Source organism: Mesoplodon densirostris, chromosome 3 (assembly GCF_025265405.1).
Source record: "Mesoplodon densirostris isolate mMesDen1 chromosome 3, mMesDen1 primary haplotype, whole genome shotgun sequence".
Lineage (NCBI taxonomy): Eukaryota > Metazoa > Chordata > Mammalia > Artiodactyla > Ziphiidae > Mesoplodon > Mesoplodon densirostris.
The window spans coordinates 73,991,055-74,008,454 of NC_082663.1; the positions used below are offsets into that span (position 1 = coordinate 73,991,055).

Genomic DNA, 17,400 nt, shown 5'->3' on the forward strand with positions numbered 1-17,400 from the left:
GCTGGCGCAGAAAGAGTCAGGCCAAAGGGGTTGGACGACTACGGCGCCCGCCAAGGGCTAAAAAGCTCTTTGCCAGGGGGGCGGGGCCTAGCTAGGAAGTGGGTGGGGCTAATTGGTTGGGTTTGAACGCGGCTGTGAGGCCGCGTGGAGGGCGGAGCGCGCTTCTCCAGAGGTGGAACCAGCACTGGAGCGTCGGAACGTTCTGTCCGCACCCCTTCCTTGCCGGCCGGCACTTCGGTTGCACAGTTTTCCAAGCCTCGAGACTTAGTGAGCAGGTAACAGAGGAGGCAACTGAGGGCTTGGGAGGAGTTGGAGAGGGTAAGTGGGGAGTTAAAGGGGCACGTGGAGAAGGTGGGGGAAGTCAGGAGTGGAGATTCATTAAAGCGCCTCTGGATTGAGGGGCATTGGGAGATAGCTTTACGTCCCCTTCTCCTAATCCCTTCACAATCGTTTAAAATTGTCGTTTCCAATTTTTACCTAGTCTCCACTTCCTAGGACCGTTTGCAATGAGAGTGGAATTTATACTCTTACTGATGGTAGATTTCCAATTCCGATGGTATGATTGGTTCAAACACGAGTCATTGCCGCAGACTTGCAGCTAAGGACAGACTATTCAGTATATTTTCTTAACTGTTAGCACTTTACCCTGTATCATGGGGGAGAGGTGTTGTTGATAAGATTTTTCCTCTTTTCTAAAAAATTAAACTATATATTCGTTCCCCTACCCTCCTTTGTTTTGCATTGTTTGTCCGCTCTTGGAAGAGAGCAAAGAAAGTTGGGAGAAAGGCTCAACTAAGGAAAGGTGGAGGCAGCCGCACCTTGAGAGGACGGGAAAAGTGGATAATGCCTGGGCGTGGCCCCAACAGCCACAGAAATCACCCCCACTATTAACACCAGGTTCCTGTCCCCATCCCGCATCTCCCCACTGTGGAAACATCCATTTAGGCTTCAGAAATTCCCTTGAGAACTTGACTAACCTCCTTGCTCAGCCAGGAAAAATTATAAAGAGACCCATGAGACAGCATTATAAAAGATAATTAGGAAAACACTTATTGTGGCAGCTGCTAATAAGCCTTCTTAGAGGGAGAGGTGTATTCTCCTCCCCTACAATCCTTAAGTCTTCGATGAGGATGTAGCCTTTCTGAATATTTGCCTAACCTAGTTAGAATTTAACAGACAATCTGTTCAGGGTTATTGTTATGTGCAAGTCCCAAGCTAAAAGATGTGTAAAAAACAGAATTGTATTTTAAAAAAAAAGTCATGATCTGGGTTCTCAAGAATTTGAAGGAGGATAATAACTGTACACAAATGTTTGCAGTGTAAAGCAAATGAGATATGTACCCCAGAGGAAGTAAAAACTAGGTGCTATGAGAATATGCATGGAAGGGATTGTTGAGTGGCATTTGAGCTGGCCTTAAAAGACCACTGTTTGTTAGGATCTTCTCAGCAGGGAAGTACAGAACTCTCTGCAGTTTTATTTTTCCTCTAGGCAAAGGGAGGTGAATTAGAGTAATATCCTTACTAGGCCATGAGCTCAGCAATAATTCTCCCAATTTTTATTGGACTTTTGCCAGGCTCTGGTTGGTAATGGGGCAGGAAAAGGTGAATAAGTCTTCAAATAAAGAGGCCTTCACACTTACAGATCCTTCTGCTTGTATTACACTTTCCCCTATATATCCTTCCCTAGTTCTCAGCCTGGCTTTTTCCTTCTCTTTGTCAGGTTTGTGCTCAAATATTACAAAATATAGGAGGACTTATTCAACCATTCTTTCCATAATAGCACCCATGTTTCCTACCTTTTTTTTTCTTGCACTAATCACTACCTGGCACTCTATAAAGTATACTTTTTTCCATTTCGCATAGTAGACTATGAGCACTACGAAACCAAGAATTTTGTTTTGTTCGCTATTATATTCTCATTATGTAGAAGGTGGTCTGACACAGAGGTTGCTTAACAAATACTAGAAGGATGGATAATTGAAGAAATTACTGGGGAGACAGACAAGAACTGACAATTACAACATGATTTTTAAAAGGGTAATAAAAGCAGTGTAGTACTTGGGAAACAGAAAAGAGATAGGCCTACCTCCACTTAGGATGGAGGAAATGGTCAGAAGTGGCATTTGCATAGTATCTTAAATGATGATGGGGGCTTGCTTACATGGGTGTGGCCTTCCAGGCAGAAGGACCAGTGACATGCAGCAGCTGGTGTAGCAGAGTTGGGAGCAGTTAGAGCTGGGGGGTGGTGGGGGAAGGGGAGGTGCAGGGTGCAAGAGGCAGAAAGTTAGTCTCCAAAGCTCTGTTAGTCAAGGAGAGTGATACATCAAGTTTTGTGTTCTAGAGAGATGACTGGAGAGTGGATTGAAAGGGGGAGTCTGGCCATGAGAAGTTTATTTGTTCTGTATTAGAGGTCCAGGCAAGAGATGGTAAAGGCCTGAACTAAAGCAGAAGTGAAGAAAGACAAACATGTAAGAAGGGACACAGAGCTGATAGTCTTCTACTATTAGATAAAGAGATCAAGGGAGGTGGAGACAAGGTCAGCATAACTATTAGTTTCTAATTAGGGCAATTTAGGTGCTATTCATCAGGAAAGAAACTGTGACCTGGCTTTCAGTGCCTCTCCTAGCTTCCGTGCCTGCTTATATCTGTTTGTATGTTTACTGACCAAGGTAATATGTGCAAGAGACTGTGTGAGATGTGGAGGACAATACAGTTAAGCCACAATTATAACTCATAAAATGTTAGAACTAGGAGGAATTTCAGAGATGAGCTAAATCTCTGCCACAGAGTTGTTTCCACTGTTAATTAGAATAGGCTTTTGCATTTCGGCTCTTGGATACTTGAATTACACTCATCAAACTATCTCAGAACAATTCTGAATAGGAATTTTCAGGAGGCATCCCAAAATGGAAGGGTGGTGCATCTGATTTTACATTTCTTTTTTTTTTTTTTTTTTTTTTGTGCGGTACACGGGCCTCTCACTGTTGTGGCCTCTCCCGTTGCGGAGCACAGGCTCCGGACGCGCAGGCTCAGCGGCCATGGCTCACGGGCCCAGCCGCTCCGCGGCATGTGGGATCTTCGCGGACCGGGGCATGAACCCGTGTCCCCTGCATCGGCAGGCGGACTCTCAACCACTGCGCCACCAAGGAAGCCCTGATTTTACATTTCTAAAACCAATCTATTTTGCCATTACTATTTCACTTCATTGTAAAGATTAAAGACATTGCCGGGATTTAAAAGATCTTCAACTAACCCAGAAGTGTGCTGCAGGCAGCATAATATAAATGCAAGGACAATGGAAAGGTATCATGAAGCTTTAACCCAGTCTTGTCTTTGTTAGGAATTAACTCTGTCTTTAGGCACTCAGCTGACCTCTTAGAGCCTTGCTTTCCTCTTCTATATAATGGGAAGTTCAATCTGGAGCAGTGGTTCTAAATGTAGGTTACATATTGGAATCTCCTGGAATGCTTTAAAAAGCCCTAGTGCCTAAATTCTACCTCCAGAGATTCTGATTTTATTGTTCTGGGGTGATGCTTGAGGGTTTTTTTTTTCTTTTTCTTTTTCTTTTTTTTTTTTAACTCTCCTGATGATTCCAGTATACAACCAGATCGCAAACTTGTTCTAGAAGTTAAAAAAAAAAAATCCTTAATAGTAGGCTGACTGAATTGTATTTCTGTGGGTAAATTTGCCCATCAAATCATAGTAAGTAAGTAAATAAATAAGGAAAGCCTAACATTGATTACAGAGCTGTTGTATAGAGAGTATTCTGCTAAACAGTGAGGGATATAAAATCTCTACTGTTAATATAGTTGAAGAAATAAACAAAAAAAATGGAAGTGAAACTCCTTCTCTTTGGAACAGGTCCATTTCCCAAAAGAGGCATTGTCTATATTTCTTCCAGAATTGAAGAATGCTGCTGCATTGTATGTATCGCCTCAATTTTTAAAAATCCATTTATTTTAGTAAGAGGATCTTTCCAAGAGCAAGGTGGGGTGAAATGACAGTTGTGGATGTTGAGGGACTTAAATTGGATCTTAAGGTAAAAAGGGATGCAGCCAGGCAAGGAGGAAGTGGGTTCCAGTGGAGAGAATGCTAGTCAAGACGTGATTATAGGCAAGTGAGTCAGGAGGATCCGTGCAGCCATCTTAAAAGGGCCCCAGTACTTGTAATAGGGAGTTGGGTTTTTTTTTTTTAATTAATTAATTATATTTAGTTTTGGCTGTGTTGGGTCTAAGTTGCTGCGTGGGCTTTCTCTAGTTGCGGTGAGCGGGGGCTACTCTTCGTTGCAGTGTGCAGGCTTCTCATTGCGGTGGCTTCTCTTGTTGCAGAGCACGGGCTCTAGGCGCGTGGGCTTCAGTAGTTGTGGCACGCAGGCTCAGTAGTTGTGGCTCGCGGGCTCTGGAGCGCAGGCTCAGTAATTGTGGCACACGGGCTTAGTTGCTCCATGGCATGTGGGATCTTCCCAGACCAGGGCTCGAACCTGTGTCCCTTGCATTGGCAGGCAGATTCTTAACCACTACACCAGCAGGGAAGTCCCTGGGATTTTATTAAAACCTAGAGAAGAGACAGTTTCATAAGGATGGAGGCAATAATGAGTGGTATGCTTTGGAAGTCCAAGAGCACGAACAAGGGGAAAATGCCTGTGGATTTTGCCATTGAGGACCATTAGGGACCTTTGCATTTCAGCATCTGCCTGAGTATAGTTCCCATCACAAGTAAGATAAAAGCCAAACCCTTTACCATAGCTCACTCAGGGCTCCACAAGATCTGGTCTTAACCAGACTCTCCTTGTTCCTCACCAGCTGCGTGAGCTTCATGTTCCTCAGACGCTCCCAGCTTGTGGCTTCCTCCTTTGCCCCTGTTCTTCCTTCTGTGCATAGCCATCTTCACCTCATTCCTTCATCTTGAAGCTCACAGCCCCTCTCCAGCACCCTGCTCCGATTTATCCTCCACAGAAAGACTTCCCTTGTGTGAAAAAGTCAGTACCATACCCCTCTGTTATTCTTTACCCCTTTACCATGATTTATTTTTCTTCAGAGCTGCACTGATTTCCTAGGGGTGCCATAACATATTACCACAAATTGGGTGGCTTAAAACAACAGAAATTTATTCTCTCACAGTTTTAGAGGCCAGAAGTCTGAAATCAAGGTATTAGCAGAGTTTGTCCCTTCAGGAGGCTCTGAGGGAGAATCTGTTCAGTAACTCTCTTCCAGCTTCTGTGGTTCCTGGCGCTCCTTGGTGTTCCTGGGTTGCTGCTACAGCACTCAGGTCTGTGCTTGCATCTTCACATGATGTTTCCCCTGTGTGTGTCTCTCTCTGTCCAGATTTCCCCCTTATGAAGACATCAGTCATTATGAGGGGGCTCACCCTTATCTCATATGACCTCATCTTAATTTGATCACATCTTCAAAGAGTTTATTTCCAAATAAAGAAGGTGACATTCACAGGTACCCAGGGGGTTAGGACTTCAACACATTTGGGGGTGGGGGGACATAATTCAACACTACAGGAGCACATAATATTATGCTACATACTTATGCTTGTTTGTGTTCTTTCGTCCACTGAAATATAAGCCCTAAAGGCAGGGAGTTGGTTTTGTTCAGTGCTCTCTGAGTCCTACCACAGTGCCTGGAATGCTCAATATTAGTTGGATGAAATTGGCCCACATGAAGTAGAGGATGGTTTGGATAATGAGAAAATGGGAAAAGCTGGTTAAAAAGACTCTTCATTCAAGAAGTTTAGCAGGATGAAAAAGGGCCACAGTAATGGTTAAATCAACTTTAAGGATTTCAAACAGTGAAGCTTAGGCCACACTGTGAGCCACTTTTTCCATGAGATGGTTACCCGAGTCCAGGGATTACCTTTCAGCTCTGCAAGAGAAGAAAATGAATTTAGCATCCTCCCCAGGTACAGGAGAACTGACTCATGATAACCAAACTAAAAAGAAATGGATTTGTAGGCCAGAATGCCATGTAACTATTAAGAGTGTCTCAATAGTTAGGATTGATTTTTCTGCCAAGGGCAGTACATTCACTAACGGTAATCAGTTTATACACCCGAAGGTTTCTTGATAAATATGAAAGTTTAGAGTCAGCAGAGTTGATATTTCTCAAGGGATATTCCATCAAGCAACGGCAGCTGATATACTCTCTTTTGTAGGGTGGGTTTTCCTTAGAGTGAGGGTGTGAGCTCTTCTGCTCAGCAATTTTTGTACTTGGGAGACCTGCTTTCTATAGGCTCAGCATGTTTTAGTGACTCCGCAATTGAAGCAAGGCCATTTGGATATTTTCCCTCTCATAGCGTGGACAAATGGAATGAGTTGGTAATTAAAGTAAGTATCTTTTCTGTATGAATTGTGTTGCATAGTAACTAAATAGTAGATGAGGGGAATTGATTACTGGTGGGATTCTAGTTAGTAAAGAAAGAATGATGAAATTTGTGTATCACCACATTACAATCCATAATGGAACCGTGAATCTAGGCTATGATCATCAATGGCTGCAATTTTAAAATCATTAAGTGAAAACTGGTAGGAACTTTATACTGGACGAAACAGACTGACAGCACCTAAACCCAATGACCAGAGAACATCACCGAGAAAGACTTCATGTGCGTCCTGTGGTGCAGTAGGAAAAACAGAGCATCTCTTTTAAGTATTCTTGTAAAATATCAAACCCAAATTTGAGTAAGCCTCGATTCCATCTGTTTATAGAAAATACAGGAAGTAGAGCAATGTGTTAAACCACATCTTGTGTAATCAATCATGCAAATCCAGAATATGGGAAATTGCACAGCCTTCCTACTCTCAAAGTGTGGTCTGCAAACCAGTAGCCCTGATAGCTTCAGAGAGCTTGTTAGAAATGCAGATTCTCAGGCCTCACCCTGGGCCAGCTGGTTCAGATTCTGCCTTTTAACAAGATTCCTAGGTAATTTGCACATGCCTTAAAGTTGGAGAAGCATTGCAAAGGACAATGACCTTGTTTTTTTCAACACGTAAATGGTTAGGGAAAAAAGGGAGGGAACTGTTACAGTGGTATGGAGGGCATATTATTGCTTTCTTGGGCTTACAGAGTTGAATGATACTCAGTAGCATCATTGGGGGAAAGATTTAAAGAATGTGCATTATAATCTTCACTACAGTCCAATGCAGAGTTGTAGTGAAAGAGCCCTGGTGTAGGAATCCTGTTTTTGCATTACAGTTGACTCTGAACGACACAAGTTTGAATTACGTGGGTCCACTTATATATGGATTTTTTTTTTTAAAATAAATTTATTTATTTATTTATTTTTATCTTTGGCTGTGTTGGGTCTTCGTTGCTGCGTGCGGGCTTTCTTTAGTTGCGGTGAGCGGGGGCTACTCTTTGTTGCTGTGCGCGGGCTTCTCACTGCGGAGGTTTCTCTTGTTATGGAGCGCAGGCTCTAGGTGCGCAGGCTTCAGTCAGTCGTTGTGGTGCACAGGCTCCAGAGCGCAGGCTCAGAAGATGTGGCGCACGGGCTTAGTTGCTCCGCAGCATGTGGGATCTTCCTGGACCAGGGCTCGAACCCATGTCCCCTGCTTTGGCAGGCAGATTCTTAACCACTGCGCCACAAGGGAAGCCCTGGATTTTTTTTTCAATAAATACTAACACTACACAGTCTGAGGTTGGTTCAATTTGAGAATGCAGAACCACGGATTCGGAGGGCTGACTATAAAATTATACATGGATTTTTAACTGCATGGGGGGTCGGTGCCCCTAACCCCATGTTGTTCAAGCATCAACTGTATAGTGTAATCACATTTCAGACGATTCAGAAATTCAGTACAGGACTTAAGAATGACATTGTTATTATCTCTAAAGTTAAAGAGTACAGATTTATCTTACCTTTAACTTAACTATTTGAGATGTTTTTCTCTGAAGTTAAAAAATTTTTTTTGCTTGGACAGACCTCTTCAAAGTTTTACTGAGCCCATTCCCATTTCTAAAAGGAGGACATTGGAGGATCTCAAGGATTCTAACACTCAAATTTTAGGATAAAAGAATTATTTAAAAATTTAAAGTATACATGACTGCTGATAGTCTTCAAGTTGATTAAAAAAACGAGGTGTCCCCTCTTCATCAGCACAACCTTTCCTTGGCCACATTTTGTAATATCTATCTGAGATCTTGTTGCCAAACCACAGAGAGGTGAAGAGAATTGCATCAGCTGGCTGCACAGCGCTTGGGGCAGCATCGCAAAGGAGCCCCAGGATCAGCCCTCCACCCAGGATCTGGGTGAGGTAGTTGAGCCCATCATCACTTTACTTGCCAAACGTGACTAGATGTGACGGGTTCAGGAGTCAGTTTATCACATATTTATTTATTTACAGGTTTTGCTTTCCAGAAGTGTTTTAAATGGGCCATGCTATTTAAGGAGTGGAGTGTATTTTGTTTTAAAATGTTGGTTTCATTTTTCATTTGATCCAGTGAATCTTAATCATTAACAGTGTCTTAATTTGCCCACTTTTTCTGATGTAACAGTTCTGATGGCTGGGAATAAAGGAAGAGGACGTGCTGCTTACACCTTTAATATCGAGGCAGTTGGATTTAGCAGAGGTGAAAAGTTACCTGATGTAGTATTGAAGCCACCCCCACTATTTCCTGTAAGTACATTAACAGCAAAATGCTCACAGGGTGTTTTTTCATGTTTCAGAGAAAATTTAAATTCTGTATAAGACTTGAATATATGATATCATTATGATAGCCTAAGTATAAGAAAGTAAAAGAGTTTGTGTCACTTACCTTTAATTTAAATATTTCCACTGTTCTTTTCTGAAACTTTTCTAATTTTCAAACTGCTTTCTTAAAATACAGAAAACTATATACACCTTTTCCTGAATGTATTCAGTATTTTTTGAACCAAGAAGTTTTGTTTCAATCCTTGCATCTTATAATGCTGTTATTGATATATTCCAATATTAAAATAATATTTTTAAAAGTAAAGTCAGGTTTTACAGTGGTCCTCACTTCCCATTGTGCCAGACCTTCACCTAATGATTTTCTTCTCATCTTGTATCTGTAGAAGTTAATTTTGTTCCCTAGTATACCACTTGATCTTTTACCCACTGAACTTTTTTTTTGTTTATTTCCTTATTAAAGTCAATTTTAATTTTGTTGCTCTTTCTCAGAATATAAGCATTTGTACTACATAAGCATTTCTACATTTAGTGTTGCTTTTAAGTTTAATGAGTATGCTGCAGACTTAATTGGTGTAATTTTTAATCTAATGTTTTTGCTTTATATTAAGTTTAAATGTAAGCTTACATTTCCAGATGCACATGTGCTGTAGTATAAAATATGAAAAAATCATAAATAACCAGATACTCCCTCCAGGAATCTTTTCCCTCTTTTAAAAGGAAGCATCCTTTGTTGAAAGATTTATGTAAGTAGAGGACCCTGGATAAATGTATTGGGGATCTAGATGTCTCACATGGGGAGTGTCTACTTTTTGCTCTTGGTATTTTGCCTTTCTGATATTCATTACAGCCTAAAAACAAAGGTAAATATCTCAGGTATAGACATAATGTCACTTTACACTGATTTCTTTTAAAACAAGCTCTTCTTCATGTGTGAGGTTACTTCTAAAGCTTGGGAATATTAGTACATACTGTTTTTTTCTGCACGGAATAAAAATGAAATTCCTTATTACTGGCTAAAAGGCTCTGTCTGATCTGTCCTTACTGATGTCTCTCTGACCCTTTTCCTACCACTGTCCTCATTCCTTAGCCATGCTGATCTCCTTGTTCCCTTAGGCATTTTCCTCTGCTTGTTTCCCTGGCTCGAACCATTGATTTCCCCATTTCTTTGCATGGATGGCTTCGTAATTTTATCTAGATCTCTGCTCCAAGGTGACTTCCCCGAGAGATCATGCGTGCTTACCCTGTCTAGACCAGCCACTTCCAATCTCCATGTACTCCGTTAGCCACTCTTTTCTCTTCCTGGCTTCAGCCTTCCTATTTCACTTATCACTATCTGAAATTTTATATTACCTCATTTGTTTACTTATTTTCTCCTCTAGAATGTAAATTCCATGTAGGTAGGAAGTTTAACTAGTTCATCGCCTGTTGTCCTTGTGACTTATAACAGGCACTCAATAAATAGTTGTAGAATGAATAAATTCAGAGTGAAATTTTTTAAATGTACCCTATACTTAGCCTGTGAAACCAGAAATATCTTTTATATGTACCCTGAGTACCCACATTTTAATGAATATATATATTCTAAATATATATACATATGTGGGTGTGCATGTAATTTTTAAAAATTGAAGATACAGATTCAAATTTCTGCTTTGCCACTTTTGTGCTATATGGGCATATAGATGGTTCATTTCTCAGTTTCCTCACTGTAAAAGGGGAGATATTCATACTTTAGATGAGTTCATGGATTTTGAATATTGAGTACATCCAGGTTGTAGTATGTAGTAACCAGTTGTTAAATGGTAGCTGCTACTACTTTTTTTATAATGCTGCTGCTCCCACCAGTACCACCACCACTGACTGAGGTTAATAGGAGACTAAAGAGGCTGCTTTTATTTGGGTGCCTTGATTGTTAAAATATAGAATCACAGTCAACAGACTGTATAGCAAAATGATTATTGGTGTGATCAGTAGAAAAATTAGGGCAGGTAGGAAAACTAAGTATCTTTTCTACTTCTAAAAGAAGAGCAAAATTGGGCTTCCCTGGTGGCGCAGTGGTTGAGAGTCCGCCTGTCGATGCGGGTTCGTGCCCCGGTCCGGGAGGATCCCGTGTGCCGTGGAGAGGCTGCGCCTGTGAGCCGTGGCCGCTGGGCCTGCATGTCCGGAGCCTGTGCTCTGTGATGGGAGAGGCCGCAGCAGTGAGAGGCCCGCGTACCGCCAAAAAAAAAAAAAAAAAGAGCAAAATAGGAGATGGGTGAAAGGTTTAATAGATTATAAAAGCTCAAAATCCTTAAAACTTAATACCTGTAAAATGTAGTTTTTCAATAAAACTGACATTTTTCAGAATATAGACAAAAAGGATATTAAAATATTTAATTTATTTTTTAAAATTGCCTCTTAATTTAAACAGGATACAGATTATAAACCAGTGCCACTGAAAACAGGAGAGAGTGAAGATTATGTGCTGGCCCTGAAACAGGAGTTGAGAGAAACAGTGAAAAGAATGCCTTATTTTGTAGAAACACCTGAAGAAAAACAAGGTGCGTATTGGACTCTTTATGTGGTTCACTGTCTACAGATGAAATAGTGTTTCAGCATAAGATATATGACCTTTAATACTGATTGATTTGATTCAGTCAGAAATTTCAATCAGCTGCCTTGAAAAAGCATATTTATGTTGATTTAACAGAAAATATATCTTAAACTTTTTGATATTTTATTTTTTTAATTATCTTTCAAAATAGAAGTTTTATATGTTCAGTGAAATTTATGAAAAACAGAAGTATTAAGAAAGTAAAAATCACCTGTATTCCTTATGTCTAGAGAACTACTATTAATATTTTATTGTATATTCCAGATTTTTCTTCTGTGTGTGTATTCCTTTTATAAAATTGGAGTCATATTACTTTGTATTTTCCTTTTTCACTCAATAGCATATTATTATCATTGTCACATATTCTTTTCTAGTTAATTTTTATTGGAGTATAGTTAATTTACAATGTTGTGTTAGTTTCAGGTGTACAGGAAAGTGAATCAGTTATACATATACATATATCCACTCTTTTTTAGATTCTGTTCCCATATACGTCATTACAGAGTATTGAGTAAAGTTCCCTGTGCTATACAGTAGGTTCTTATTAGTTATCTATTTTATCCACATATTCTTAGCATTCTTAGAAAATATGATTTTTGATGACTATGTGGTATTCCCTTGTGTGGATATAACATTATTAATTGTAACTAGTTCCATGCTGTAAGATTTAAGATTGTTTCTAGTTTTTTTTCTCGTATGTATAAAACTGTGAGTACTATCCTTATACATAAATCTTTAATCAGGTCTCTGATTATTTAATATTTTGGTTAAAATTTTTGAAAGCCTTGACTGTATTTTGCCTTACGATTTATATATCAGATATAAAATATAAAATATGTATTCACTGGTTATGCCAAGGACAGAGAGGGGAAATTACAGTTGGAGAAGGCTTGACAGTCTCAGACTGGAAGTGCAAACTGGTTTTAGAGGAAGAGAACACATTCCTAAGTAGTTATTTAGCACATAGAACTATATTGATTTTCAGTTTCTGCCCCTGAATGTTGAAATTAGAGAGATCGATATCATCCTTGAGTTCTCAAAACAACATCATTAAAACATGAGAAATTCATATAGTATCATTTCATTCCGTTAGTATTAAAAATGGGGCCTCCCTGGTGGCGCAAGTGGTTGAGAGTCCGCCTGCCGATGCAGGGGATACGGGTTCGTGCCCCGGTCTGGGAGGATCCCATATGCCGCGGAGCGGCTGGGCCCGTGAGCCATGGCCGCTGAGCCTGCGCGTCCGGAGCCTGCGCTCCGCAACGGGGGAGGCCACAACAGTGAGAGGCCCGCATACCACAAAAAAAAAAAAAAAAAAAAAAAAAAAAAAAAAATGCATAGCCTTTTCCCTCATTCTAAAAGATTTAGATTGGATAAGAATCAAAAAGGAAGGCTTATATAGTACTATTACATGTGCTTATAATTGTAAGAAGCATTTTAGACAAGTTTATTTAATTTTTCAAAACATAGCTTCTTGAAGTTATGTAATAAACGGTTTGATATTTTTACCTCAAAACTACTGAATTTTTTACTTTCATGATTATGTTGCATGCTTTTCTCTATTTGAGTTTAAAACTGAAATTAAATCTCATTTTAAAGATTTAAATAAGTAAGATTAAATGAACTAATAAATATTCATTCTTAGTGAATAGTGTAAGATATACTTTAAGCTTTTTAAAATTAGTCTCTTGGGGCTTCCCTGGTGGCGCAGTGGTTGAGAGTCCGCCTGCCGATGCAGGGGACACGGGTTCGGGTCCCGGTCCGGGAGGATCCCACATGCCGCGGAGCAGCTGGGCCCGTGAGCCATGGCCGCTGAGCCTGCGCATCCAGAGCCTGTGCTCTGCAACGGGAGAGGCCACAACAGTGAGAGGCCCGTGTACCGCAAAAATAAATAAATAAATAAAATTAGTCTCTTCTCTAGATTATGGGATGTACTTACTTAACTAAATGTGGTTGTTATTAAAGTACATGTCTAATTTAAAAGTATGTCATACCATGGAGACATTTATTTGAGTCTTTTAAACCAGGAACATAATTTTGTTCCTGGTTTCGGAGAGTAGCTGGCTTATACCCGGATCAAGAGGCTCTTTACCTTTGATAACTGCATAATAAAGTATTTAAATATATAAGGAATCTTTTGCTACTGTTCCAGAAGAAACCTCTTGCATAGAATTTTCCAAATTGATACAAGTATATTCTCTTTGAATATACTCATGTTTACCTCTCTTTCCTGATATAATGTGTTATTAAAAAAAACTATGGTTGAAAGTAAAGGCTTGAGCTTCCCTGGTGGCGCAGTGGTTAAGAATCTGCCTGCCAATGCAGGGGACACAGGTTTAAGCCCTGGTCTGGGAAGATCCCACATGCTGCGAAGCAGCTAAGCCCCTGTGCCACAACTATTGAGCCTGCGCTCTAGAGCCTGTGAGCCACAACTGCTGAGCCCATGTGCCACAACTACTAAAGCCTGTGCGCCTAGAGCCCGTGCTCCACAACAAGAGAAGCTACTGCAGTGAGAAGCCCGCACACTGCACAAAGAGTAGCCCCTGCTCGCCGCAACCAAAGAAAGCCTGTGCGCAGCAATGAAGACCCAATGCAGCCAAAAATAAATAAATAAAATAAATAAATTTTTTTAAAAAAAGAAAAAAAAAGAAAGTAAAGGCTTTTTCGGTCGGGGCATGACCTCGGCAGACCTGCACTCTGAGCCTCTGTTTACTGCATGCAAAAGGCACACGAGGCCCAGGGCGCCGCCTAGAGGCACCTGGAGGAAGGAGAGTTGGTGCAGAGCCGGAAGAGCATGCAGCCAGGCGGTGGTCGCGGCTCCTACAAAGGCACAGAGCATGTCAGTAAGCTGAGATTCAATGGCTGAGACCACTGTTAAGAGCCTTCTGGCACTACTAATATCAGAGCCCTGTGGCTGACAGGGTCTTGGTGCTCTGGCTCAGTGTCAGGCCTGTGCCTCTGAGGTGGGAGAGCCAAGTTCAGGACATTGGTCCACCAACGACCTCCCGGCTCCAGGTAATATCAAACAGTGAAAGCTCTCCCAGAGATCTCCATCTCAACACCAACACCCAGCTTCACTCAATGACCAGCAAGTTACAGTGCTGGACACCCTATGCCAAACAACTAGGAAGACAGGAACACAACCCTACCCATTAGCAGAGAGGCTGCCTAAAATGATAATAAGGTCACAGACACCCCAAACACACCACCAGACGCGGTACTGCCCACCAGAAAGACAAGATCCAGCCTCATCCACAAGAACACAGGCACCAGTCCCCTCCACCAGGAAGCCTACACAACCCACTGAACCAACCTTCGCCACTGGGGGCAGACACCAAAAACAATGGGAGCTACAAACCAGCAGCCTGTGAAAAGGAGATCCTAAACACAGTAAGTTAAACAAAATGAGAAGACAGAGAAACACACAGCAGATGAAGGAGCAAGGTAAAAACCCACCAGACCAAACAAATGAAGAGGAAATAGGCAGTCTACATGAAAAAGAACTCAGAGTAATGATAGTAAAGATGATTCAAAATCTTGGAAAAAGAATGGAAAAAATACAAGAAACGTTTAACAAGTACCTAGAAGAACTAAAGAGCAAACAAACAATGATGAACAGCACAATAAATGAAATTAAAAATTCTCTAGAAGGAATCAATAGCAGAATAACTGAGGCAGGGCCTCCCTGGTGGCGCAAGTGGTTGAGAGTCCGCCTGCCGATGCAGGGGATACGGGTTCGTGCCCCGGTCTGGGAGGATCCCATATGCCGCGGAGCGGCTGGGCCCGTGAGCCATGGCCGCTGAGCCTGCGCGTCCGGAGCCTGCGCGTCCGGAGCCTGTGCTCCGCAACAGGGGAGGCCACAGCAGTGAGAGGCCCGCATACCGCAAAAAAAAAAAAAAAAAAAAAAAAAAAAAAGAATAACTGAGGCAGAAGAACAGATAAGTCACCTGGAAGATAGAACAGTGGAAATAACTACCACAGAGCAGAATAAAGAAAAAAGAATGAAAAGAATTGAGGACAGTCTCAGAGACCACTGGGACAACATTAAACGCAATAACATTCAAATTATAAGCATCCCAGAAGAAGAAGAGAAAAATAAAGGGACTGAGAAAATATTTGAAGAGATTACAGTTGAAAACTTCCCTAATATGGGAAAGGAAATAGTCAATTAAGTCCAGGAAGCACAGAGAGTCCCATACAGGATAAATCCAAGGAGAAACAAGCCAAGACACATATTAATCAAACTATCAAAAATTAAATACAAAGAAAAAATGTTAAAAGCAGCAAGGGAAAAGAAACAGATAATATACAAGGGAACCCCCATAAGGTTAACAGCTGATCTTTCAGCAGAAAGTCTGCAAGCCAGAAGGGAGTGGCGGGACATATTTAAAGTGATGAAAGGGAAAAACCTACAACCAAGATTACTCTACCCAGCAAGGATCTCATTCAGATACAATGGAGAAATTAAAAGCTTTACAGATAAGCAAAAGCTAAAAGAATTCAGCACCACCACACCAGCTTTACAACAAATGCTAAAGGAACTTCTCTAGGCAGGAAAAAAAAACGAAGGAGAAGACCTACAATAACAAACCCAAAACAATTTAGAAAATGGTGACAGGAACATACATATCAATAACTACCTTAAATGTAAATGGATTAAATGCTCCAACCAAAAGACATAGACTGACTGAATGGATACAAAAACAAGACCCATACATAGGCTGTCTACAAGAGACCCACTTCAGACCTAGGGACGCATACAGACTGAAATTGAGGAGTTGGAAAAAGATATTCCATGCAAATGGAAATCAAAAGAAAGCTGGAGTAGCAATTCTCATATCAGACAAAATAGACTTCAGAATAAAGACTATTACAAGAGACAAAGAAGGACACTACGTAATGATCCAGAGATCAACCCAAGAAGAAGATATAACAATTGTAACTATTTACGCACCCAACATAGGAGCCCCTCAATACAAAGGCAAATGCTAACAGCCATAAAAGGGAAAATCGACAGTAACACAATCATAGTAGAGGACTTTAACAACCCACTTGCACCAATGGACAGATCATCCAAGATGAAAATAAATAAGGAAACACAGCTTTAAATGACACATTAAACAAGATGGACTTAATTGATATTTATAGGACATTCCATCCAAAAACAACAGAATACACTTTCTTCTCAAGTGCTCATGGAACATTCTCCAGGATAGATCATATCTTGGGTGACAAATCAAGCCTTGGTAAATTTAAGAAAATTGAAATCGTAACAAGTATCTTTTCTGACCACAACGCTGTGAGACTAGATATCAACTACAGGAAAATATCTGTAAAAAATACAAACACATGGAGACTAAACAATACACTACTTAATAACCAAGAGATCACTGAAGAAATCAAAGAGGAAATAAAAAAATACCTAGAAACAAATGACATTGAAAACACGATGACCCAAAACCTATGGGATGCAGCAAAAGCAGTTCTAAGAGGGAAGTTTATAGCAATACAATCCTACCTCAAGAAACAAGAAAAATCCCAAAAAAACAACCTAACCTTACACCTAAAGCCATTAGAGAAAGAAGAACAAAAAATCCCAAGGTTAGCAGAAGGAAAGAAATAATAAAGATCAGATCAGAAATAAATGAAAAAGAAATGATGAAAACAATAGCAAAGATCAATAAAACTAAAAGCTGGTTCTTTGAAAAGATAAACAAAATTGATAAACCATTGGCCAGACTCATCAAGAAAAAAAAGAAGACTCAAATCAATACAATTAGAAATGAAAAAGGAGGAGTAACAACTGACACTGCAGAAATACAAAGAATCATGAGATTACTAAAAGCAACTATATGCCAATAAAATGGCCAACCTGGAAGAAATGGACAAATTCTTAGAAAAGCAGAACCTTCTGAGACTGAACCAGGAAGAAACAGAATATATAAACAGCAATCACAAGCACTGAAATTGAGACTGTGATTAAAATCTTCCAACAAACAAAAGCCTAGGACCAGATGGCTTCACAGGCGAATTCTATCAAACATTTAGAGAAGAGCTAACACCTATCCTTCTCAAACTCTTCCAAAATATAGCAGTGGAAGGAACACTCCCAAACTCATTCTATGAGGCCACCATCACCCTGATACCAAAACCA

At 40.5% G+C, this 17,400-nt stretch overlaps 1 protein-coding gene across 5 annotated transcripts in view; it reads left to right on the forward strand.

Annotated features, from left to right (window-relative positions):
* Nucleotides 1-17,400, forward strand: part of POLR3G (RNA polymerase III subunit G) — a 97,760-nt gene that overhangs the window by 55,121 nt on the left and 25,239 nt on the right. For 2 of the 5 annotated variants that reach the window (XM_060093139.1, XM_060093143.1), the window contains exons 1-3: nt 147-275; nt 8,499-8,620; nt 11,067-11,196. In XM_060093139.1, coding sequence (XP_059949122.1) covers nt 8,504-8,620; nt 11,067-11,196 — 247 coding nt within the window. In that variant the 5' untranslated portion in view covers nt 147-275; nt 8,499-8,503. Of the gene's footprint in view, nt 1-146; nt 319-6,252; nt 6,332-8,498; nt 8,621-11,066; nt 11,197-17,400 lie in introns of those variants that run through there. The other 3 variants (XM_060093140.1, XM_060093141.1, XM_060093142.1) reach the window with 3 other exon arrangements.